At 31.3% G+C, this 20,886-nt stretch overlaps 1 protein-coding gene across 1 annotated transcript in view; it reads right to left on the reverse strand.

Moving 5' to 3' along the window:
- Nucleotides 1-3,300: 3,300 nt before the first annotated feature.
- The window catches only part of LOC140434706 (U11/U12 small nuclear ribonucleoprotein 48 kDa protein-like), a 39,135-nt gene continuing 21,549 nt past the window's right edge, over nucleotides 3,301-20,886 (reverse strand). The window contains exons 4-5 of the mRNA XM_072523158.1: nucleotides 13,425-13,560; nucleotides 3,301-4,027 (exon numbers count right to left, since the gene is read on the reverse strand). Coding sequence (XP_072379259.1) covers nucleotides 3,364-4,027; nucleotides 13,425-13,560 — 800 coding nt within the window. The 3' untranslated portion in view covers nucleotides 3,301-3,363. The remainder of the gene's footprint in view (nucleotides 4,028-13,424; nucleotides 13,561-20,886) is intronic.

A 20,886-nucleotide genomic window follows, 5' to 3' on the forward strand; every position in this document is an offset into this window, starting at 1 on the left:
GGGACGTAGACACGCGTGTTGATGTTCTTATCAAGCCCATTATCATTACTCCAGGAGAAGACAGTAGTGATAGTGAATTAACAACAGGAAGTGATTCAGAATAAAAATATTTCTTTAAAATAATAACTAATAGGTACAGTTCTAGAGATTTTTTGTTGCTACATTCGGAGACTACCTGTGAGATCCTTCGTCCTACCTGGTTATAATTTTCTAAGTGGGTATGTACCTAATAAGTATATTATTATTATGTCAAGTTTGTTTTTCACAATTGTAGTATACATTAGGTTGCTGGGTCTAGAATTATTATTTTCTGTAAAGTTGGTATTTATATGTGAATATGAATTTTATTAAAAAAAAAAAAAAAATATTGTACATTCTACAGATCTCAAAGTCGATCACAAAGCGACTAAGTTATTTCGAAACTATTACCTATTTACAAATTCATTCACATTTACTTAAAACTCTCATGTAGAAATTGATTGTAAATAAAAGTTCAAAAGAAAAAACAAGGCTGTTTCGGGAATTCTATTATTTCCATATTAACCCATTAACGCCTACGGGTCCCATATGGGGACACAAAACCGCCCTCTATTTATGTGGGTGTACTAACTGACAAATTTAATTTAAACGCCATTGACTGCGAACTAATCGTTTGAAATGCTCATCAGATGCGCCTGACAAGATCAGTTGCTTGTTGTACTCGCGAGTGAGAGGTTGTGCTATTTTTTATTGGACAGATTATTTTCGACGACAAACATATGGACATCCCATTACGGTAAGTTAAATTATGTCGATCTTATTTATTTTATTGTATATCTAGGCGATCGATTTTATTTAAAAAACGTATTTTCGCAATACTGTTTGTTGATTTTCTAAATATATGGTTCTAGTTTTTCATAATTTCGTCGTAAACGTCACTGTCACCATATGGGACCAGTAGGCGTACTACGGACAATATGTATTAACCTATAGTTTTATACGATAATTTTAGTTTCAGAGGAATAACTCTTCAAGAAGCGTTAGATATCGCCTACTAATCTGATAACGAAGTCATTGATATATACATACAGCCACCTGACTGTCAGGATCTGACCGATGAGGATTCAGGGATGAAGATGAGGGTGAAATTGTTGAAAATTTGAGTAGTTGTCAACTGTTAGCTCCAGCTGAAGTTGTATTTTCAAATGGTACAAGAGTGGAGGACATGTCTGAAGATTTAGCAAATGAGCAATTACCTATGTGGTACAAAGTGACGCTAAAGCAAATTCAGTACTGATGGTATTCCATGGTATTCTTTATGTGAGGTGAATGGACAATAATGTGGTAACAGAGGCCAGTACGTGTTTTGGGGTTACTCCAGTGAAATCTGTAGAGAGATTTTCAAGGAAAGATAAAAGAAACGTACCTATACCACGTCCGGATGTAATTTCCAAATACAATAAAAACATGGGAGGCACCGATCTGATGGATGCAAATGTATCTTGGTATGTAAAGTATATTGATTATAATAATATAATAACATACATTGTTTCAGTTATCGTATTGGTGTAAGATCAAAAAAGTGGTACTGGTCGATATTCACATATCTTATTGATGTATCTATAAAAAATGCTTGGATTCTCTACCGCAAAAGTGGCAGAAATATCAGCCAGTTGGAGTTTAGGCGAAGTATTGCTCAGGTAATGTTATAATTTACTACATATTTACGTAGTCTTAGATGTTACTGTGATTTTTAGACATATTTGGCAAATTACAAAACGACAGCTAAAGGTCCAGGTCGAATGCCTAAAGCTGCTGAAAGTAACAGCCGTGTTGGAGACGATGTCAGATTTGATGGGCTAAACCATTACGTAGTAGTAGTGCCAGAAGGAAAAAGAAGAAGATGTGCCGGGTTCAATTGTATAAGCAAAGGGCGTACAATGTGTATCAAGTGCGATGTTGGTTTATGTTTAGAATGTTTTATGAAATTTCATACAAACACTTAATTCAGATAATATTTTGTGTATACCCTGGAAAGCCTACAGGGCCCATATGGTGACAGCATGTTTTTTGTATATTTTGAAATAAAAATTTATTTTTTTCCAAACGTAAGTTAATTTTACACCTTTCTTTATGAAAGTTACAAAAAAAAAATCATATATTCAAAAAAAATTTTTTCTCGGCGTTAATGGGTTAATCGTATTTAATTGGAAATTTCTAGGTATTATATGTGTTCTTGGAAATTGCTCAATTTGAATGCTACGTCGTGTTTAGTTTAAAACGCATATTATGACTAACGAGGGTTTTTCAAAAGGTTAATCTGACAATTCATTACAGTTTGATGTCTTAACGGTGGAAAATTTTATAAAAAGCAGTGGAAGATATTCTATTGGGGAAATGCAAGGCGATACAATAGTTATTAGTTATTCTTACGTTTACTACTAAAAGTTTCGTTTATATTTTTAAGTTATTTTCTTTCTTGTTTGTTATGAATTTAAGATATTTATAAATGATAGGTCGATCGGATAGCCAAGCGGGCTGGGCGGCTGGCTTCTCCTTCGCTTCAATGCGAGAGATGTCAGTTCAATCCCCAGCTCGGTGTACAGAAAACAAAAAGGCTAACGCAGCAGTTTAAAATTCTAAATGAATCTGCGGCTTAGTCTAGAATATGCTGGTATCTGATCGGCCTATGGTGGAGCAGTACGGCAAGAGATAAGGGCTTGCGGCTCGGTGATACTCCTCCATAGATCCCTACCGGAAGGGCGTGTGCCGCTTAAATACCGGGTATATATATAAATGATAAGTTTTGTTTATTACAAATTATTACGAACCAGAAGTATATTCGTGACACTTCATTATTATAAGGGAGAAAGTTTTGGATTTAAAATATAATATAATTTAGCACCTCGACACCGTAAGGTACAAAAGGACGGCTTAAGTAAGTAATAATTTAGCATTTGAGATGTTGTAAAATAAACATGTAGGTACATATTTCTTAAACTAAAAATAATATAAATGAATGAAAATATTGTGTTTACATCTGGATTACACAATTAATTGTTAATACGTAATATTTTGAATATAATACTTTTACATAACATTTTAACAAAATATATTTAACATATAAGTTTGCTATTATTTTCCTTATTTTAAAAATATACACGCCACCATTGAACTACACGCGTCTCTCATCTCGGACCCCTCGAGGATCTACCATTTCTAAGCGATAACCTGAAAATCCTATTGAATTTCGACTATACATATACACATTTTTATTTTTGGTCAATAAAAGGAGGGTGATGACAGAAAGAACAGTTTATTTATACATTTCTTTTATTGAAATATTAATTGAAAAAGTATTAAAAATAATTTATTATATTTTAGTCAAAATTGTAAATATTTTTTCTCAGATCTTACATAACTTCCCCTCCTATCTTCCCGACTTCGTCGCCTATAATCAAAATCCCTTTTTTTTCTTTCCTTACTTCTTCGTTCATGTCTTCTTTTATGTTCCTCATCTCTATTTTTACTCTTTCGGCTATATTTATCGCGACAAGAGGTACCATTTGAAGATTTATAATCACTTCTTGCTTCATTACTTAATCCATCACTACTATACATATGCAATTCATGCTGTTCACAATTATTTTCTATCCTTAGCGGTAATTCTACACTGTAATCATACGTTACATTAACGCTAACATTACCGTTAATTGAATTTTCAATTTCGTATGGATCAAGTCCATAATCATATACTACTCTACTATCAATGTGCGGAAATTGCTCGTAAGTTTCAGCCTTTTCTAATATTTCCTGTTGCCTTTTACGCTCAATTTCCTCTTGTTCTTTTTGCTTTTCCATTAAATAATCCTTGTACATATCTGTTTGATTTTGAATAACTTCCCTCATAATTTCTATATAACTTTTGCTGCGGCTAGTGTGTACAGATTTATATTTGACAGGTCGTCGTTTGGCATCACGTTGTTTTTTTAATTCCTCTTCTGCAGTGGGTGTTGTATCTTCTTTTCTGTTTGATTCTTTAATGTTCCTAAAAATTAAAATGATGTAAACATGTGAACACGACTTTTTTAGTATTGAATGATTAGCAGGAAATTATATAAGAAATTATATTATTTTAAGAAATATCAATGTTATAAAACTATGAATAGTTATTGTGTATAATGTCAGTATTTTACTGTGAATCTAATCCATTAGCTGAAATAAGTAGACATTGCACATCAAATTGTTGTAGAATAATAGAAAACCATTAATCAAAGCGCTTATTACAGTATAAGTTCGAGCAGAACATTTTGCACAAAACAATTCTAGTAATGAATTCTTTAATGTTTAACAACGCTGTGTATAACGTACAGGTTCTAAATGAACAGAGTATTAAATTAAGCATACAAATGTGTAAACCTAAGGCAAAATTGAGGAAAAGGTTGTTTCTTATTTTTTAATCTAAGCTCAAAAATACACAAAAAGATAAAATGAAGAAAATGGTGGTTTCGAGTTTCATAATCCAAGTTCAGTACAATAATAAATGATGTTGGTGGTATCTATGATGAGGGCCTTAGTAAATAAATACATTTTAATTCACTATATTACTTCACTTTATTGGTTTGTGCATCGCTATGCTCACGAACCCACTTGACCTATTATCGTAGAGCGATTTAAGCACCCGCAGTGGATTTAAAGAATACATGTAAACGTAAAAATATGGGTCATAGTGTTTGTTGCATCCTATTTTACCGAAAAACGGGTAGAAATAGTAAATCCACATTTTTAATAACTTAATTAATACAATATATATTGACTTTTACAAAATCACTTAATCGTTTAAGTTATACTTAACGTTTCCACCTTTTAATAATGTTTTAAGAGCGTAGGCGCAAAATTTCGGGCCAATGCTTTTTAAATGCATTTATTTTTTTCGTGAAAAGTTTACAAGATGTTACGTGTGGTCTGTACTTTTGTATGGATGTGAAACTTGGACTTTAAACGCCGATATCATGAATAAAATCGAGGCGTTTGAGATGTGGTTGTATCGAAGGATACTAAAAATTCCATGGACTAGCAGAACCAGAAGCGAAGAAATTCTTCGAAGAATGGAGCATCAACAAACTCTATTAAATATTATTAAGAGGCGTAAACTAAAATATCTTGGACATATAATCAGAGGACCAAGATATGAGTTCCTTCGGCTAATTCTCAACGGTAAAATCGAAGGAAAGAAATGGATAGGACGGAAGAAACTCTCTTGGTTGAGGAATTTGCGGCAGTGGACAGGTTTGACAGCGGACCAATTGCTACACGTAGCGCAAGACCGAGATCTGTATAAAAATATTATAAGCATGGTAGTCGCCGACGTTCCGTAGGGATATGGCACTCTAAGAAGAAGAAGATTTTTTTCGAATCCTGAGAAAACTAATAAATATTTTTGAAAAATTTAAACGCAGAATGAAAGATTACATTATTAACGAGGGCCGAAAGTCCCTTAGAATAAACAAAAAGTTTCCTTTAAACAAGATATTTGAAATTAAAAATCACACTTAATTTTCTCTTCTTTTTCACCCCTGTTACTTACTAAAATAAACATTATAGAAGTTTTCAGCAGTTTTATATTTTATATAGCTAAGGATGAATTGAAAATACACTTACCGCCTTTTGATGGAGACAAACCACTTGCCACAGGAACCAACTCGAAAATGAATTCGAATTCTGTTCTTAGACAAGCTACGGATAAAAAAGGAGTGACAGTATTGGCCGAAGAGTGTCACGCAAAAATGATATTTAAATGGCAAGGCTAGTGTGGTCATTTTTGTAACATAACCAGTCTCTCCCGGCAGGAATTATAATTTCACCGAAAACCAACTTCTCTGCTTTTCTGAGAAGGTAGATCGGGTATTCAACAATAGGCACTGATTCCTTTGTTACTAGGAAAGGTTTCTATTTAGCAAAGAATAGATAAAAAGAGCAGGGAACATTTGGCGAAATATTTCATTGTTAAAAAAAAAACGTGGCAAATCGCTCGTTGCTTTTGGGTTAGTTTTAAGGCTTTTAACAAAATATATAGACATAGGCGGAGTGAAAGTAATTTTCCAAGGGGAATAATTTAAAGAAATTTTAAACATGCTTCAATATTACATGTGGTTCAAACTATTTTGAAAAGCACATTGTCGTATGTCTAAATTGGCTCTTTTATACAAGGCAGGAAGATAGTGTTCAAAATAAAATTCTGCACTTTTTATATAATATGTTTAATAAAATCTTTATTTCTTAAAACAGTATAGTTAAAACTAACAATTAACGTTGCCGAATAAACAAATAAATCAAAAACACTCAGTCCACTAACATATATTGCACTTGGCACTGTGTATAATGTATGTGACTTTCTTTCAATCAACTTCATTATCTATAATTTGAAAGTAATTTTTTTAAATTAATTATTAATTTGCTGATATTTCTATCTGTACATTTAACCAACTTTCACCTCTAAACGATTAACGGAATTCGCAGAAAACCTTTCGTTGTAGTAAAAGGCACGGTAAACTGCACTGGTGTTCTCCATAATGTTTAACAATTTGCTAACTTTTAGGTATAAAATAAATATATGTGGCATTAACCCGTTGTTCATATTTTTGCTTATTTTGTTACATTTTTTTTTAATACATAGTATTCTTGCATACTGTTATTTAAAGTAAATTTCTTTTACCTACTTGTTTAACAATTTTTTTTTTTGAAACAAATACTACCGTGCTAAGGATAATTTATATTCAAAGTAGATATACAAAGTACTAAAATATCACTTTTAAGTTTTGTTAAAAAATACTTCGGAGTAAACTAGAACATTTTGTTAATTTTAAATAGTGGTGGTTATATTGACCATATATGTCTGTTTTTGTGACGTCTGCGATTACGGGTTAAAGTTAGGGTTTTGGTAAATATATTCAACTTTTTATTTTCAAATGAAAATACTTGTACTAAAAATAAAATAATTGTGGGAAACAATTTAATTTGTTTATGTACGGTTTCCAACCATTTCTAAACTTACAATAGGCATTCCTTATGATCATTAGGCTAATTTGCTTAATGATCTTTGTAAGCGGTTATATTATATTTTATCTCTCAAACACAACAATTAGAAAGTTTGAATATACTAGACTTCAATCTGAAAATGCAACATTTGTGTACTTAGATGATGATTTTAATTCCTCCCTGCAAAGGGTGGAATTAAAAGAATTTGGTAAGACGACAGCATAAAATCAATAAGACACACAGATAGCGAAGGCAAAAGATACATCATTCTTCATGCAGGAGGGAAAGAAGGCTTTATAGAAAACGCAGATTTGATTTTTTCTTCAAAATCAAAATCTGCTGCTTACCATGAAAACATGAATGTAGATATGTTTGTTAAATGGCTTGAGGAGACACTATTACCTAGTCTGAGTGAACCATCAGTTTTAGATAATGCACCCCACCATTCCCAAGCGAGTATAAAAAATTGGTTAGTTAAAAATAATATCAATTTTCCGGAATACGCCTTTAAATCAGAATTACTGGAAATTTCGAAACGTAATGAAAAATCAACAGTTTATATAATTGACCAAATTTTCTTAAGTTATGGATATCAAGTACTATGGTTACCACCGTATCACTGCCAGTTTAATCCCATCGAACACATTTTAATCCCACATTTGGGGTATGTGTAAAACGTACTATGATAATCAAGTTGCATGCAGTGGATACAGTGACGATGCAGTTAGGGAAATGTGGCAAGAAGCTCTTAAAATTGCAACTCAAGAAATATGGGCCAAAACTGTAAATAAATGTGAAAAATTAATAGAAAAGTGGTGGATACAGGAAAATAAAATTAGTGAAACTAATCCAGTGATTATAGATTTACATAATGATAGCGGTAGTGAATTTAGTGACGATGATTTATAAATTTAAATAATCAGTAAGTACACTATTATAATTTTATTTACAAAATAATTGTACAGCAGGTTAATCACTATATTTATACATTCATTATTAGCCAAATAAACAATAATATTTAAAATTCCATTTGGCAAATACAGGCAAAAATATTCTGAATAAAGTAATTAAAAAGATTATGGAGAACTCCAGTGCAGTTTACCGTGCCTTTTACTACAGCGAAAGGTTTTCTGCGAATTCCATTAATCGTTTAGAGGTGTAAGTCGGTTGAATGTACTGTAACTAGTATTAATAGGAGTTATGTACTTACTTCTTTACTCAAAAATATCAGCAGATAAGAGAGTAATTATTTTATAAATAGAAACCACTACTGAAATAATTTAAAATTTTAATTAAGTACACACAACTTAAAATATTTTTCCATTTAAATTCTCTATAGACTGTCCTCAGTTCAATTTCGCAGACTGACCACAAGATGCCTCTGCCATCGTGTGCATAGCGAATACTAACGAATGTTAACACAACGTAAACATGAACAATAACATAATATTTACCCGCATTAACAGTTGTGAAACAATATTCTAATTATGATTGTTACTCGTAAATCTGTACTCGTATTTATATATTTAATTATGGTAAACAGTCTTGCTCTCCCGATGTCAGTATGTTAATTCAAGTTCACCTTAGTTTATTGTATCTTTAAGTGTTAAAACATTTATATTAAGGACAAATTATTTATGTTATATTGTAAGACTTTTTGCGTTTAATAATTAAGGGTAACCTATCTAACTACATCAGCCCATAAAAAAGAAACCAATTAATTGATAAAAATATTGTAAAAAACATTGTAATCTTACATTTCGAGATGGCATTTTTGCCGTCCATCTTAATAAGTTTATTTCGCCAATCAATCCTATTCATTGTCAACCTACTTGTTATTAGGTTTGCTGCACCTACTTTTGTAGCAATTTCATCTACACCATCCCTACATCTAAGTTTTAGCATAGCTCTTCGTCTACTTCCCACCGTCTGTAAGATAAGGATTCTTTTTAGGAAGGTTGTTCTGCTGCGATCTTGCTAGATACCCTGTCCATCTTAGTCTTCCTATTTTTCCTTCCTAAGAGATATTACGTCTTTACCACTAGATATCTGTTTGTATTTATATAATGTGTGATATATCTTACAGTTGTATATTGTTCTTTTGGTTTTCTGGCTTAAGTTTCTATTTTTCATGTGTTTAAGCAGCCTAAAATAGCACTTACTTGCCAGAATTTTTCTCCATTTGATTTCATCCGTTATGGAGTTATCATTGGTAATCAGGATGCCTAAGTATGTGAATTTGTCACACTTCATCACTTTAAAGCTAGAGTTATTAACAGTGAATTGGAGACCGATGTTCCTGACTCTATCGTTGAGTGTTGATGCCATAGGTTTTTTTCTTTATTTATTTGTAGGCACATACTTTTTTAGACACTTGAGAAAGCGATTTACATTTCTTCTAGCTTGCCTGTTGTACAAGCAATTAGGTCTAGATAATCTGCCTAGGCCATAATTTGTGAGGATTTTTAAAAAATCTTTCCTCCGTTCTCTATTGTGGCGTCTCTAACCGCCTTTTACAAGACTATGTTGAAAAGGAGGCATGTCAGCGTATGTCCCTGCCGCAATCCGACATGCGTTTCAAACGCTTGTGATTATTCACACAGTATTATTTCTAACAACTGGATTGCAAACAACTTTACGCATTGTAGCCCTTACCCATCTTATTAGTTTATCGGGAATGTAGAATTCGTCCATGGCTTCATACAATTTACTTCGAGTTACTATCTTTTCGAGAGTTCTTCTTTGTTGATTAAGTTTATATGGACAATTTTTTCTTTGGGTAATGTCCTCACACTCAGCATCGAACAAATTATTGTACGGTGGAGTTCTATGGGAACCATGGAGGGACTTTTTGCGCTTAACATCCTATTACAAAAGTGCCGTGACCAAAGAAAAGATGTATTTCCATGTTGCGTGGACTTCGAAAAGGCATTCGATAAAGTACAGTATGTAAAATTAATGCAAATACTGAAAAACATCGAAATAGATGACAAGAATATTCGTGTCATTTAAAATTTGTACTGGAATCAAACTGCTATCGTACAAATTGGAGATAACTACACCGATGAAATCTCCATACACAGAGGAGTCAGACAAGGTTGCATTTTGTCGAGAACATTTTTGAATGTTTACTCGGACCAGTTATTTAAAAAGGCACTTGAGAGACAACCATATGGAATAAAAATCAACGGGGAACTACTTAATGTGATTAGATATGCAGACGATACAGTAATTCTGTCAGATAAATGAGCATTAAAATAAAAACAAATTAGTAAAAACGTTTTTAGTTTCGATATAGTTTTGAAACCTTTCTAATGTTTGTGGATTTTTGAGGAGTTTAATATTGTGGCTAGTGGTTTTGGTGCTCATCTCCTTAGCATTTGAGATTCTAGCTCTAATCTTTGCGCTAAGTAGAAAGTGGCCTGAATCAATGCTGGCTCATCGGTAGGTGTGGACATTCATTGGCTTGGAGATCTGTCTAGCATCTATAAGTACATGATCGATTTGGCTACTTGTTAAGTCATCGGGTGAGGTCCAAGTCATCATGTACTTTTTGTGTGGAAAATATGTACTTCCACGACCACGTTCTTAGCGATTGAAAAACTGACTACTCGAGTTAATATAACACTTTGTGAAACCACTGTATTTTATTATCAAATTAGTTGCAAAACTAAGGACCACAACTCATGGCAGTACCTATAACAACATAGCTGGAAACTCGGCTTCATCCATCACGGGTAGAATTTGTTAGTGTCATTAATGTGTGCCAACTATGACGTAGCTTGATATTGAAATGAGAGCAGCCATTTGGTATAGCCTCTGCCACAAAACTCATCACTAACCATTCACCCTCTTCCTTTCTCAACCCGGTTTGGGAAGCCATATTATTATTTTTATGATAAATTCATAAAAATTGTGTAGATTTTACACTACTTAAATGAATATTAAAATTTTTATGTTCTTTCGAAAGATTCCAATTTTATATCTTATTAACTAAGTTGTACAGTTCCCGTCATATAAAACTGGTACAGTTTTTTTTTCCAATGTAAACCTGTGTTCAGACTTGACACAATGGTCGTGAATAAATTCGTTGTTGCCATCACAGATAACGAAATTTCAATAAATCTAAATAAAAAAAGTTATAAAAAAAGAACGTTCAAAAATGTTTAAAATTTTTATATTGGTATTATTATTATTATCATTAACAACAAAAAACTGTATCTAATAAATTTTAATAACCAGAGAGAGGGTTGAGTTAATGCCCAAAATGTTTAAAGGATCTTTAAACGTAGGGTATTGGCACAGGGAACATTGGAATGCATCTACTGTAATTTTATAATGTGTCTGTTGCACAGCCCTCCTTTTCGCTGATTTGATACAATATTTTCATTGAACTGGCAACATTGCCCTAGAAATTAGAATGACATATGTGACAAGATCAACTTACACAACTTGAAAAACACGATTTTCGGTTATAAGAGTTGTACCATTTTTTATGACGCGAACGGTACCTATAATAATTTGTAAGCATAGAATAGGTGATAAAATTTATTCATTATTAAACCTGCAAACAAGCGGAAAGCCCTCTGCAAGCCTGTCAGACAAGTCAAATATAAACATAAATACAAATAAACATTACATTTTATATTAAAATATTTTAAAAACTTTTACATAAAATAAAATATACTACATTACAAGTACATGTTTTACCAAGCTCAGTGACATATTGGGTGCCGATATACTTGTAATGTAGTATATTTTATTTTATGTAATGTTTTCAAAGTTTTTAAAATATTTTAATATGAAATGTAATGTTTATTTATATTTATGTTTATATTGATTTGTATGTTTATATTATATGACATATCGGCACCCAATGTGTCACTGAGCTTGGTAAAACATTTCACTCCAATATGACCAGGAGCATGGTGTGCCACTCCCAAACGTGAAAATGGATAATGCATATTATCCTTTTGTCAGGTATTATAAGAATGTACATCACCGATTTTATTTATTGCATTGCTCATTTCCTGTAACGTATATTATTTATCAGTTGAAGTATGCACAGACAAGGCAAGGTTAATATGTTTGCCTTTATAAAAAGCGGTCTGCAAAAATATGAAATTATTTAAAATTGCGAAGTGACGTAACCTGAATATTGCTAGACTCCAACCAATGCACAGTGACTCACTTTCTCTTTGTGCAGTATCATGTCTAGGTCATAACTTTTCTTAGCGAAGGTGCCTTCTAAAGTCGAAAAGAGCAAAATAAATATTCTTTGAGCAAAAATTTACATCGCAGATTATTTTGAAATCAGGATTAACTCCTACCATAAATGATTGATTATTCCATTTAGTTGTTTTTGTTGTTAATTTTTTGATCTGCACATCTTGGGTACTTGTATTTTTAACTACAAAATTTAAATATTTGGTTAGAACTGACTCTGGCACCCCCGAGATAAACAGCCATATATATTTTTGTCCAGCTTTTCATGACCAGAAAACTAGTCATCACCTTTTTCTGTACCAAGGTACCAATAAGATTTGGTTTTCTTTTTGTAAATTTCCTTCTCTGTTTGTTTCTTCTATCAACAGTTTAAAAGCCATCATCATCTGCAGCCTCTTTAAGTTCTGTTGTTGTGGTATTTTAATAATTAACCTCATCGTTATCATTTATATTAATTATATTTGACATTATTGCCTTGTCTGAACTTGCATAACGGCTAAATTTAGATCATTTTATTGGATATGATTATTTGTTTATTTACTGCCATTTCTAATCTTCATCAACTCTTTTTCAATTGTCCTAGTATGTGTTGTCTGTGCAGCTACTTTGAAAGCGGACGTCATTTGATTGACTTTTGATTTGTTACAATATATTAATTTATTTTAATATATAACAAATACTACTTAAATTGGCACTGTAATTCAACTTTGATTTAACAAAGCACTTTTTGTACCTGATGTTGTCTATCTGACACTATTTCGGTTAATACATTATTACTTCAAAACATTGATTTTGTCTTTTAATTCCGCGACTAATTGTTTAAGGTACTTATTTACACTTTCTAATGATTTATTAGTTTCAAAAATTTGTATTTGTTTCTTGACATTTTCGTTGAGGGATTACAACAAACCATTTTGTTTTCGTGTATAAAAACTATTTTGGAGCCTTTATCACGTTTACCACAACTTTTGTGCGGAGTTCCAGAACAGAATATGCATACATACACTGAGCACTGCTTATTGCGCAACATTTATGATAACTCAGGCTTTATTAATGTCACTGTTCTCCCTATTATTATTGAGATTTACTTGACTACTAAGATCACTGCTGTGTTTACTCGACGCCATCTTAAAAGTCATCATTTAATACATATAGATATTTAAAAACTTTTTGATACTTACATACAAATTTCTTCTGGTACTGGTGGACCTTCTGTATTTTGTACACAATAATCATAAATTGCTAGCCTTTCATCAGGTGAATATGTTGAAAAAAGTCTATCACTGGTTTTTGGATCTGGTTCAATTTGATTCCAAGCTAATAAAACACAGTATAACTATAAAAAATGAGACTAAGATACATTATAAGGGCCGGTTGTTAGAACGCTAATCAAAACTTGATTGTAATCCAATATTTAATTACAAGCAAATACGTCACAGCAGCTGTCAAAATTATTAAAAATTGCTTATTATTATTATTGATTTGTAAATAAAAACATGAAATTAACATCAGAAAGAGATTAATTATGGTTTATTTTAAATTAAAACGCAAAATAAATCAGTCAACATAACCTCAAAATGTGACGTATTTGATTGTAATTAAATATTTGATTACAATCAAGTTTTGATTAGCGTTCGAACAACCGGCCCTTAGAGTTATAGTAGCAAGAAATAAAATATTAATTTGATAACTTATTTGTTGCTTGTAGTGCCTTAAATTCCTTGATCTTTTCTTTTAATTGAATTTATTATTTATAACATACTTTATGAAGTTGTTATGTAAGTTATTCAAAATACTAATAATGGAAAAAACTATTAACACTGGAAATTTTGGGTTTGGGTTTAATACACGGCCGGACTGGCCCGCCGGTGCGCCTTTTGCCTTCGTTAGCATCTATGAAAAATGAATATGGGTAGAGCTCAAAAAATTATGTTAATTATATTAAACAGGCACAGCATTCTACATAATTTTACTGTAATATTATTAAAGAAAAGTAGGCACACAACTGACATAATCCCCTCATCAATGTCAAAATATTTTATTTAGTTTCTAGATCAGTATTACCCTCAACATAAAAATGTGAAGTAAACTATAGGATATAAGTAAAACCAAATCAAATAAAATATGTCTATATTTTTACTGCATATATTATCAACATTGGCTTATGGAAAGAATTTCCATTTCTGTAAGTGTTCGAAACCTCCAATTTGACACATTACTTAGAGTGCCCGTATGGGTTCATTAGGCCGAGTCTGACAGGGTTTCCTTATCTGACTTTTTTTGGTTCTGGAGCGGTTTTCCTCTAATTCTCCCGAAACATGTCGATTTTATGACATACCGAAAATTTATAGATACTGCTATTTTTTTTAATTAAATAGCTTAAAAATTATAAAAAAAATGAAATTGTCTGATAATAAATATAGGTCATTCAACGCGTCTGAAGACTCGAATATGTCTGAAAACCTACTGTGGCGAAATTCATAGATAACCAGCTAATTTTTTCTAATAACTTTCATTTAAAGCAGCAAAAACAACTTTTAAATATAATTAAATTACGGTAAACAAAATTAAATAAAATTAAAACAAAATTAGGTAAAATGAAACAAAATTAAATAAATTTAAGTAAAATTAAATAAAATTTAATAAAATTAAGTAAAATTAAACAACATTAAATAAAATTAAGATAAAGATAATAATAAAAATGTAACTAAATTCTATAGTATATTTAAGAAATTTAAAAAAATACTAAAATCATTAAACAAAATTTTTAAATAAAAAAATTCAGATTTTTTAAATTTTAAGGTACTTAACGTGGTGTTATTATAACAAAATATTAACAATTTGGTAATAAGCAGACGTAAAATTTCATTTTTCCAAATAATAATAACGCGCTATAAGAAGTATTCACTTTTATCGGCACTCCCCTAGTGTTACGCGCCATTTTTATGTTTTTAAAATTAATGAGTGACTGTAGATGCGAAGCATGCGACGGGCAAAATCACTAGTGATATAAAATTGTCAGATAGTGAAATAGAATAGTTTCAAGTAAAAAAAAAATAAATTGTACATTGACTTTTATATCGAAAATGATACCTTGCGTTCATTAGGATATATATATATATATATATATATATATATATATATATATATATATATATATTGTTTTCACACATTTTACATTAAAAAAAAAAAAATGGTAAAAACCTTTAATTATCCATGTCTGTCTGACCGTAAACACAACTTTTCCGTTATTAAATAGATAGAATGACAAATGAGGTGTCGAATGAGAGCTTATAACCCAAAAATCGTATTAAAGATGAGAAATTTGACCTTGTACTTTCGGTTCCAGATTTGCAACCGAAAGCATCATTTTAAAGTCACCGAAATAGTACATGTGATATATTAATCGGCGCGTATTGAAAAGTCGGGGTCCAATATTTAGTTCCCATTTTGATGTCATTTCCGGTTAAAAAGTTATGAGCGGAAGTCTGGCAAAAATGACTAAAAATTAGCGAAATTGTTTATCAATCGATGCAAAGTTACACAAAGAGTTCAAATATCGACTTCCGGTCATTTTGGCCGAAAACCTAGGACTTACGAAGTCCAATTACTTATTTGGTCGATATTTATTAATAACCAACTGATTGTTTCACAGTTTTAACATTTTTTTAGTCTGACCCTTGAAACAAAATTATAAAATATTTTTTTGCAATAAGTTCTATTTTTAATGTAATTTTTAATTAATAAAAAATTCAGTGTTTTGTGTCAAAATCGAATCACGGTGAAATTATTTTATTTACGAAGCATACGTTAAATATATGCAAATTATTAATAGATAATTTGTAAATTTAATTAAATCTGTACTTTTTTTATTTTGAAAACGTACAACAATTTTGATATTAACTAGATATTTTTCAATGCAATATTTATTTATTCATATACTATTATACAGTCCATTGTAGTTTTAATATTATGAAAAGATAATGTATTTTTTTTTAATTTAATTTTTTTTTACACTTTTATTAATTTTCTTAATACAATACTTGATATTTATTTAAATTGTATTATATTACAAAGTATGTTTATTAATAATATTTCGTAAAAGTTCATTATTGATTGATAAAATAATAACTGCAAATTATAAGATTATAATTATTATTAGCCAGTCGCGTTCGAATCTGTGAGTTGTTTGAGACGAACTAACTGTGTATAATTATCTTATATTTTTGTAATTAGTACCTATAATTAGTATAAGCCGTTCGTTATCAAGAAACTTAAACACAATAACCGAAAAAAGTGTTTGCGTTTAATGTTATTATAATTATCCAGCAAAGAACTAACAAATTTAATTGCTATATTTATTAACATAAATATAAACGAAATCGTCCGGTATATTAACAAAATATGCCGGAGTATCTTAATCATTCCTATTTATAATTAGTGGAAAACTATGGATCACCAACTAGATAGCCAAGAACCATCTAGTTATCATCGAGGACATAAATCCAGCTATTAGAAAATTCTGCCTAGCCCGGACTCCTTCACCTGCAAAATATCGCAAAGACAGTTATAAATCACTATATGAACAGCAGAAAAAGTTTAAAACACGTAACAACGATCTACATAAGAATTTACCAAACTTTCAAACAGTTAAGCCACAAAAAGATCTCCCAGATGCAGATGAGGTAAAAAGTAATAGCCCACCACAAGAAACGTCAACGCAACGATGATAGTCCTAAATTGAAAAACACCAAACAAGCTACACTCAAAGATGAGACTTCTCATGTAATAGAAACAACAACTCCTTAACACATACAAAACAATCTGGAACTAGTAGTACATAAGTTAATGGAAAGAATGGATAAGATGTTTGATCTCATAATGTCTCTGATATCTAAGCTTAACCTTCAACACTAAACTATGTGCTGTTGGAATGCCAATGGCTTAACCACTCATTTCCACGAAGTTGAAGCATTTATTTACTCTCGTAATCTAGATGTCATGTTTATTTCCGAATATCAAATATGATTAATAAGAGCCATTTTCATATTCCCACATATTCAACCTATGTAACTCAACATCCATTAGCTAAAGCCCATGGAGGGACGGCAATTATTATAAGAAATAACATTAAGTCAAATGAAATAAATAAAATTAGTAGGGTTAACATGCAAGCAACATCAGTGTAGGTCGAAGATTCACAAGGCCCGATTATTTTATCTGCTGTTTATTGCCCACCAAATAAAATAATTAGAGCTGATCATTTTACTGAATACTTTAAGACGTTCGGACACCGTTTCATTACTGCTGAAGATTATAATGCCAAACATCATAAATTAAGCTCCAGAATCATAACCTACGTGGACGAGAATTATTAAAATGTATTAATGAGAATTATTTAATTCCTTTCTCTACTGGACTGCCTACTTATTGGCCCACTGATAGACAAAAAATTCCTAATCTTATTGATTTCGCTATAGTAAAAGAAATGTCACATACCTACCTCCAAATTTCTTCTTCATTTGACCTTTCATCAGATCATTCCCACTTCTTCATAGATCTACAAAGCCAACTTCGTAACTGTCCTAAACATTTAATACTCTCGAATACAAAAGAACAAACATTAACAGATATAGAGAAGAAATAAAAACATCCTTTAACCTAAACTCTTCATCTGTCAAAAAACTGTCAAAGTTGAAACACGCTTTTTGAAGTTCCTTATAATTTTTTAGAGATTTATAGTATTAAATACAGTTCCGTAGTAGTATTCATAGAAATTAGACGTACAATTAGAAATACAATTAATATTGTGCTTTAAATTGTGAAATTTGTTGCATTCTAACAGCAATATCGTTTGTTGAACCACCAACCATATGAGTGTCAATAGCGGGGGAAACCCCCTGACCCCAAAAAACCCACAAAACCAGCTATATCTGGAAATATATTCGATAGTCAAAGTGATGCCGAAATGGATATTTCTGTAAGTACTCCAATTCCAATTAATTTGATGAATAATGCAAATACAATCAATCTGAATGAGACACAACAAAAAGTAATAAAACAGGTAAGGCAAGCATTTTTATTCAATAGTAATGATCTAGGCCCATATCATGTATATATCGAGAATAGCTCTACTGAGTTTAAAGGTAAACTAAATCCTTTAAAGATTGGTGAAATTATTTTGTCTAACTTTCCTGAAGCAGACAATATGATTTCAAGTATAGACGCCATTGGCCGAAATAGAATTAGAGTCAAATGCAAAGATTATAAAACTGCCAATAACCTCATTAAAAACAAAACTCTAGAAATATTTCGTTTAAATAATTTAGATCTGTATATTCCAAAATTTATTTTACACAGACAAGGAGTTATTAGGGATATAGACACAGATTTATCGGAAGAGTATATTAAAAATAGAATTAAACAGTATGATAGTCATTGCATATTTGAAATTGCAAACGTTAAAAGAATTACGCGTAAAGTAGAAAAAATTGTTAATGAGGAAAAAATTGTCGAATATGTCCCTACTAAATCTTGTATTGTGACCTTTAAATCGCAAACTTTACCTAAATATATAGTAATCAATAAGGTTATTAAAGAAGTTGAAATATATAAACAGAAAGTTTTGTTATGTTTTAACTATCTTAGATACGGCCACTTGGGAAATCAATGTAGGAGTCAGCCAAGATGTAACAGATGCCAAGAAACCCATAATTCAAAGAATTGTACAAAAGTTGAGTTCACACAAGTATGTTTCAGTTGTAAGGGGAATCATTTGACCACAAACTTAAGCGCATGCCCAGAATTTACACGACAAAAGTTAATAAAAGAGACGATGGGTTTAACAAACGTTAATTTTTACGATGCAAATAAACAAGTGCCTAAGAATTCATATGCTAGTGTTCTTAGGACCAATACAGCCAACAATGATACAAATTTTCCACAAAATTCACAATCTTGTACTTCCTCCCAAGGAAATAATTTTGCTAAATTCATATTTAATCCTCACACAAATACCAGTAGACCGAATAAAAGGCAGAAACCAAATAATTCAGACCCAACTGATATAGCTAGAAAAGAAATAGTATCTACAGTTTCCATTCCAAAACATCCTGAGGGAATAGTTAAAAGTCAATTTTACCAAAAAAACTTAAACATTGCAGATTCACGGTCAGAAGAGTTAAATTCTTCTGTAATAAATGTCATTTTAGATTCGGTTCTTACAATTATTAATTCAATTAAACAAAATAATAATTTTAATATTTCAAAAGCTGATGTAATTCAGATAATTAGTAACCATTTTAACCAAAATCTAGCATCAAATTCGCAGACTTAAATAAAATAAACATATTACAGTGGAACTGTCGTTCAGCAGTTGCCAATAAAGAAAATTTAGAATATTTACTTCATCAGAACGACATCACTATAGCTCTATTATCTGAAACCTGGTTCAAACCGGGAAAATATTATAATTTTAAAGAATTTAATTGTGTTCGAGCTGATCGCCCTGATGGATATGGCGGTTGTGCAATCCTTTTGAAATCCAACATCATATATGAAGAAATAAATTTTCAAAATACGTATTCGTTTACATATAAGTGTATTTCAATAAAAATTTCACATTTCAAGAAACCTTTACATATAATTTCTCTATATAATGAACCCAGGAATAAAGTTTTAATTCAACAATGGATCAATTTTTTAGAAAATATACCAAAACCATTTATAATTGGAGGCGATTTTAACGCACACAATTTGGCATGGGGCTGCGAAGTTGATGATAGATTAGGTAAAGATCTTCTAGATGCTATAGAATACTGTAATTTAGAATATTTAAACGACGGATCCCCCACTCTTGCTATTTCCAATAAACCTTCTGCTGTAGACTTAACCATTTGTTCCCGAGATATCGCCTCTCATTTTCGTTGGAATACTCTACAAGAACCTTATGGATCTAATCATGTGCCAATTATTTTTTCATCACAAAGTTTCTCCGCAGCAAAAGCCACATCCAGTAGAAAACATAGAATATGGAACCTTAGCAGAGCCAATTGGATGATCTATACCAGTACTTTGGAAACAATGAAAATACCATTAATCTACGAAGAATTGTTGACAAATATAAACCAAGCAGCCAACGTCGCTATCCCAAAACATTCTTCCATTAAAGAAAAAAACAAAGGTCATATTCCGAAACCATGGTGGAACAATCATTGTCAGTTAGCAGCTGAAAATAGAAAACATGCGTTTATAAATTATAAACAGAATCCAACGCTCCAAAACCTAATGGAGTATAAACGACTAGATGCTATTGCAAAGAAAATCTTCAAACAGAAGAAAAAGAAAAATTGGATTGATTTTTGCGAAAGCCTTAACTCAAGAACACCAATAAAAGATGTCTGGAAAAAAGTTAATTGTTTTAAAAACCGCAAACAAGCCAACAAAGTACCTATTGATCCCGAAGATACATGGTTGCAGGAATTCCATAGAAAAATTGCACCGGCATGGGTTCCAAATGACGACACTGTACAAGAACATATCCAAACAGTACCCCGACAAAACCACAATTTTGACGAAAATTTTCATTTATGGGAATTGCATCGAGCCCTTGAACAAAGAAATAATACTTCTCCAGGTATTGAC

Source organism: Diabrotica undecimpunctata, chromosome 2 (assembly GCF_040954645.1).
Source record: "Diabrotica undecimpunctata isolate CICGRU chromosome 2, icDiaUnde3, whole genome shotgun sequence".
Taxonomy (NCBI): domain Eukaryota; kingdom Metazoa; phylum Arthropoda; class Insecta; order Coleoptera; family Chrysomelidae; genus Diabrotica; species Diabrotica undecimpunctata.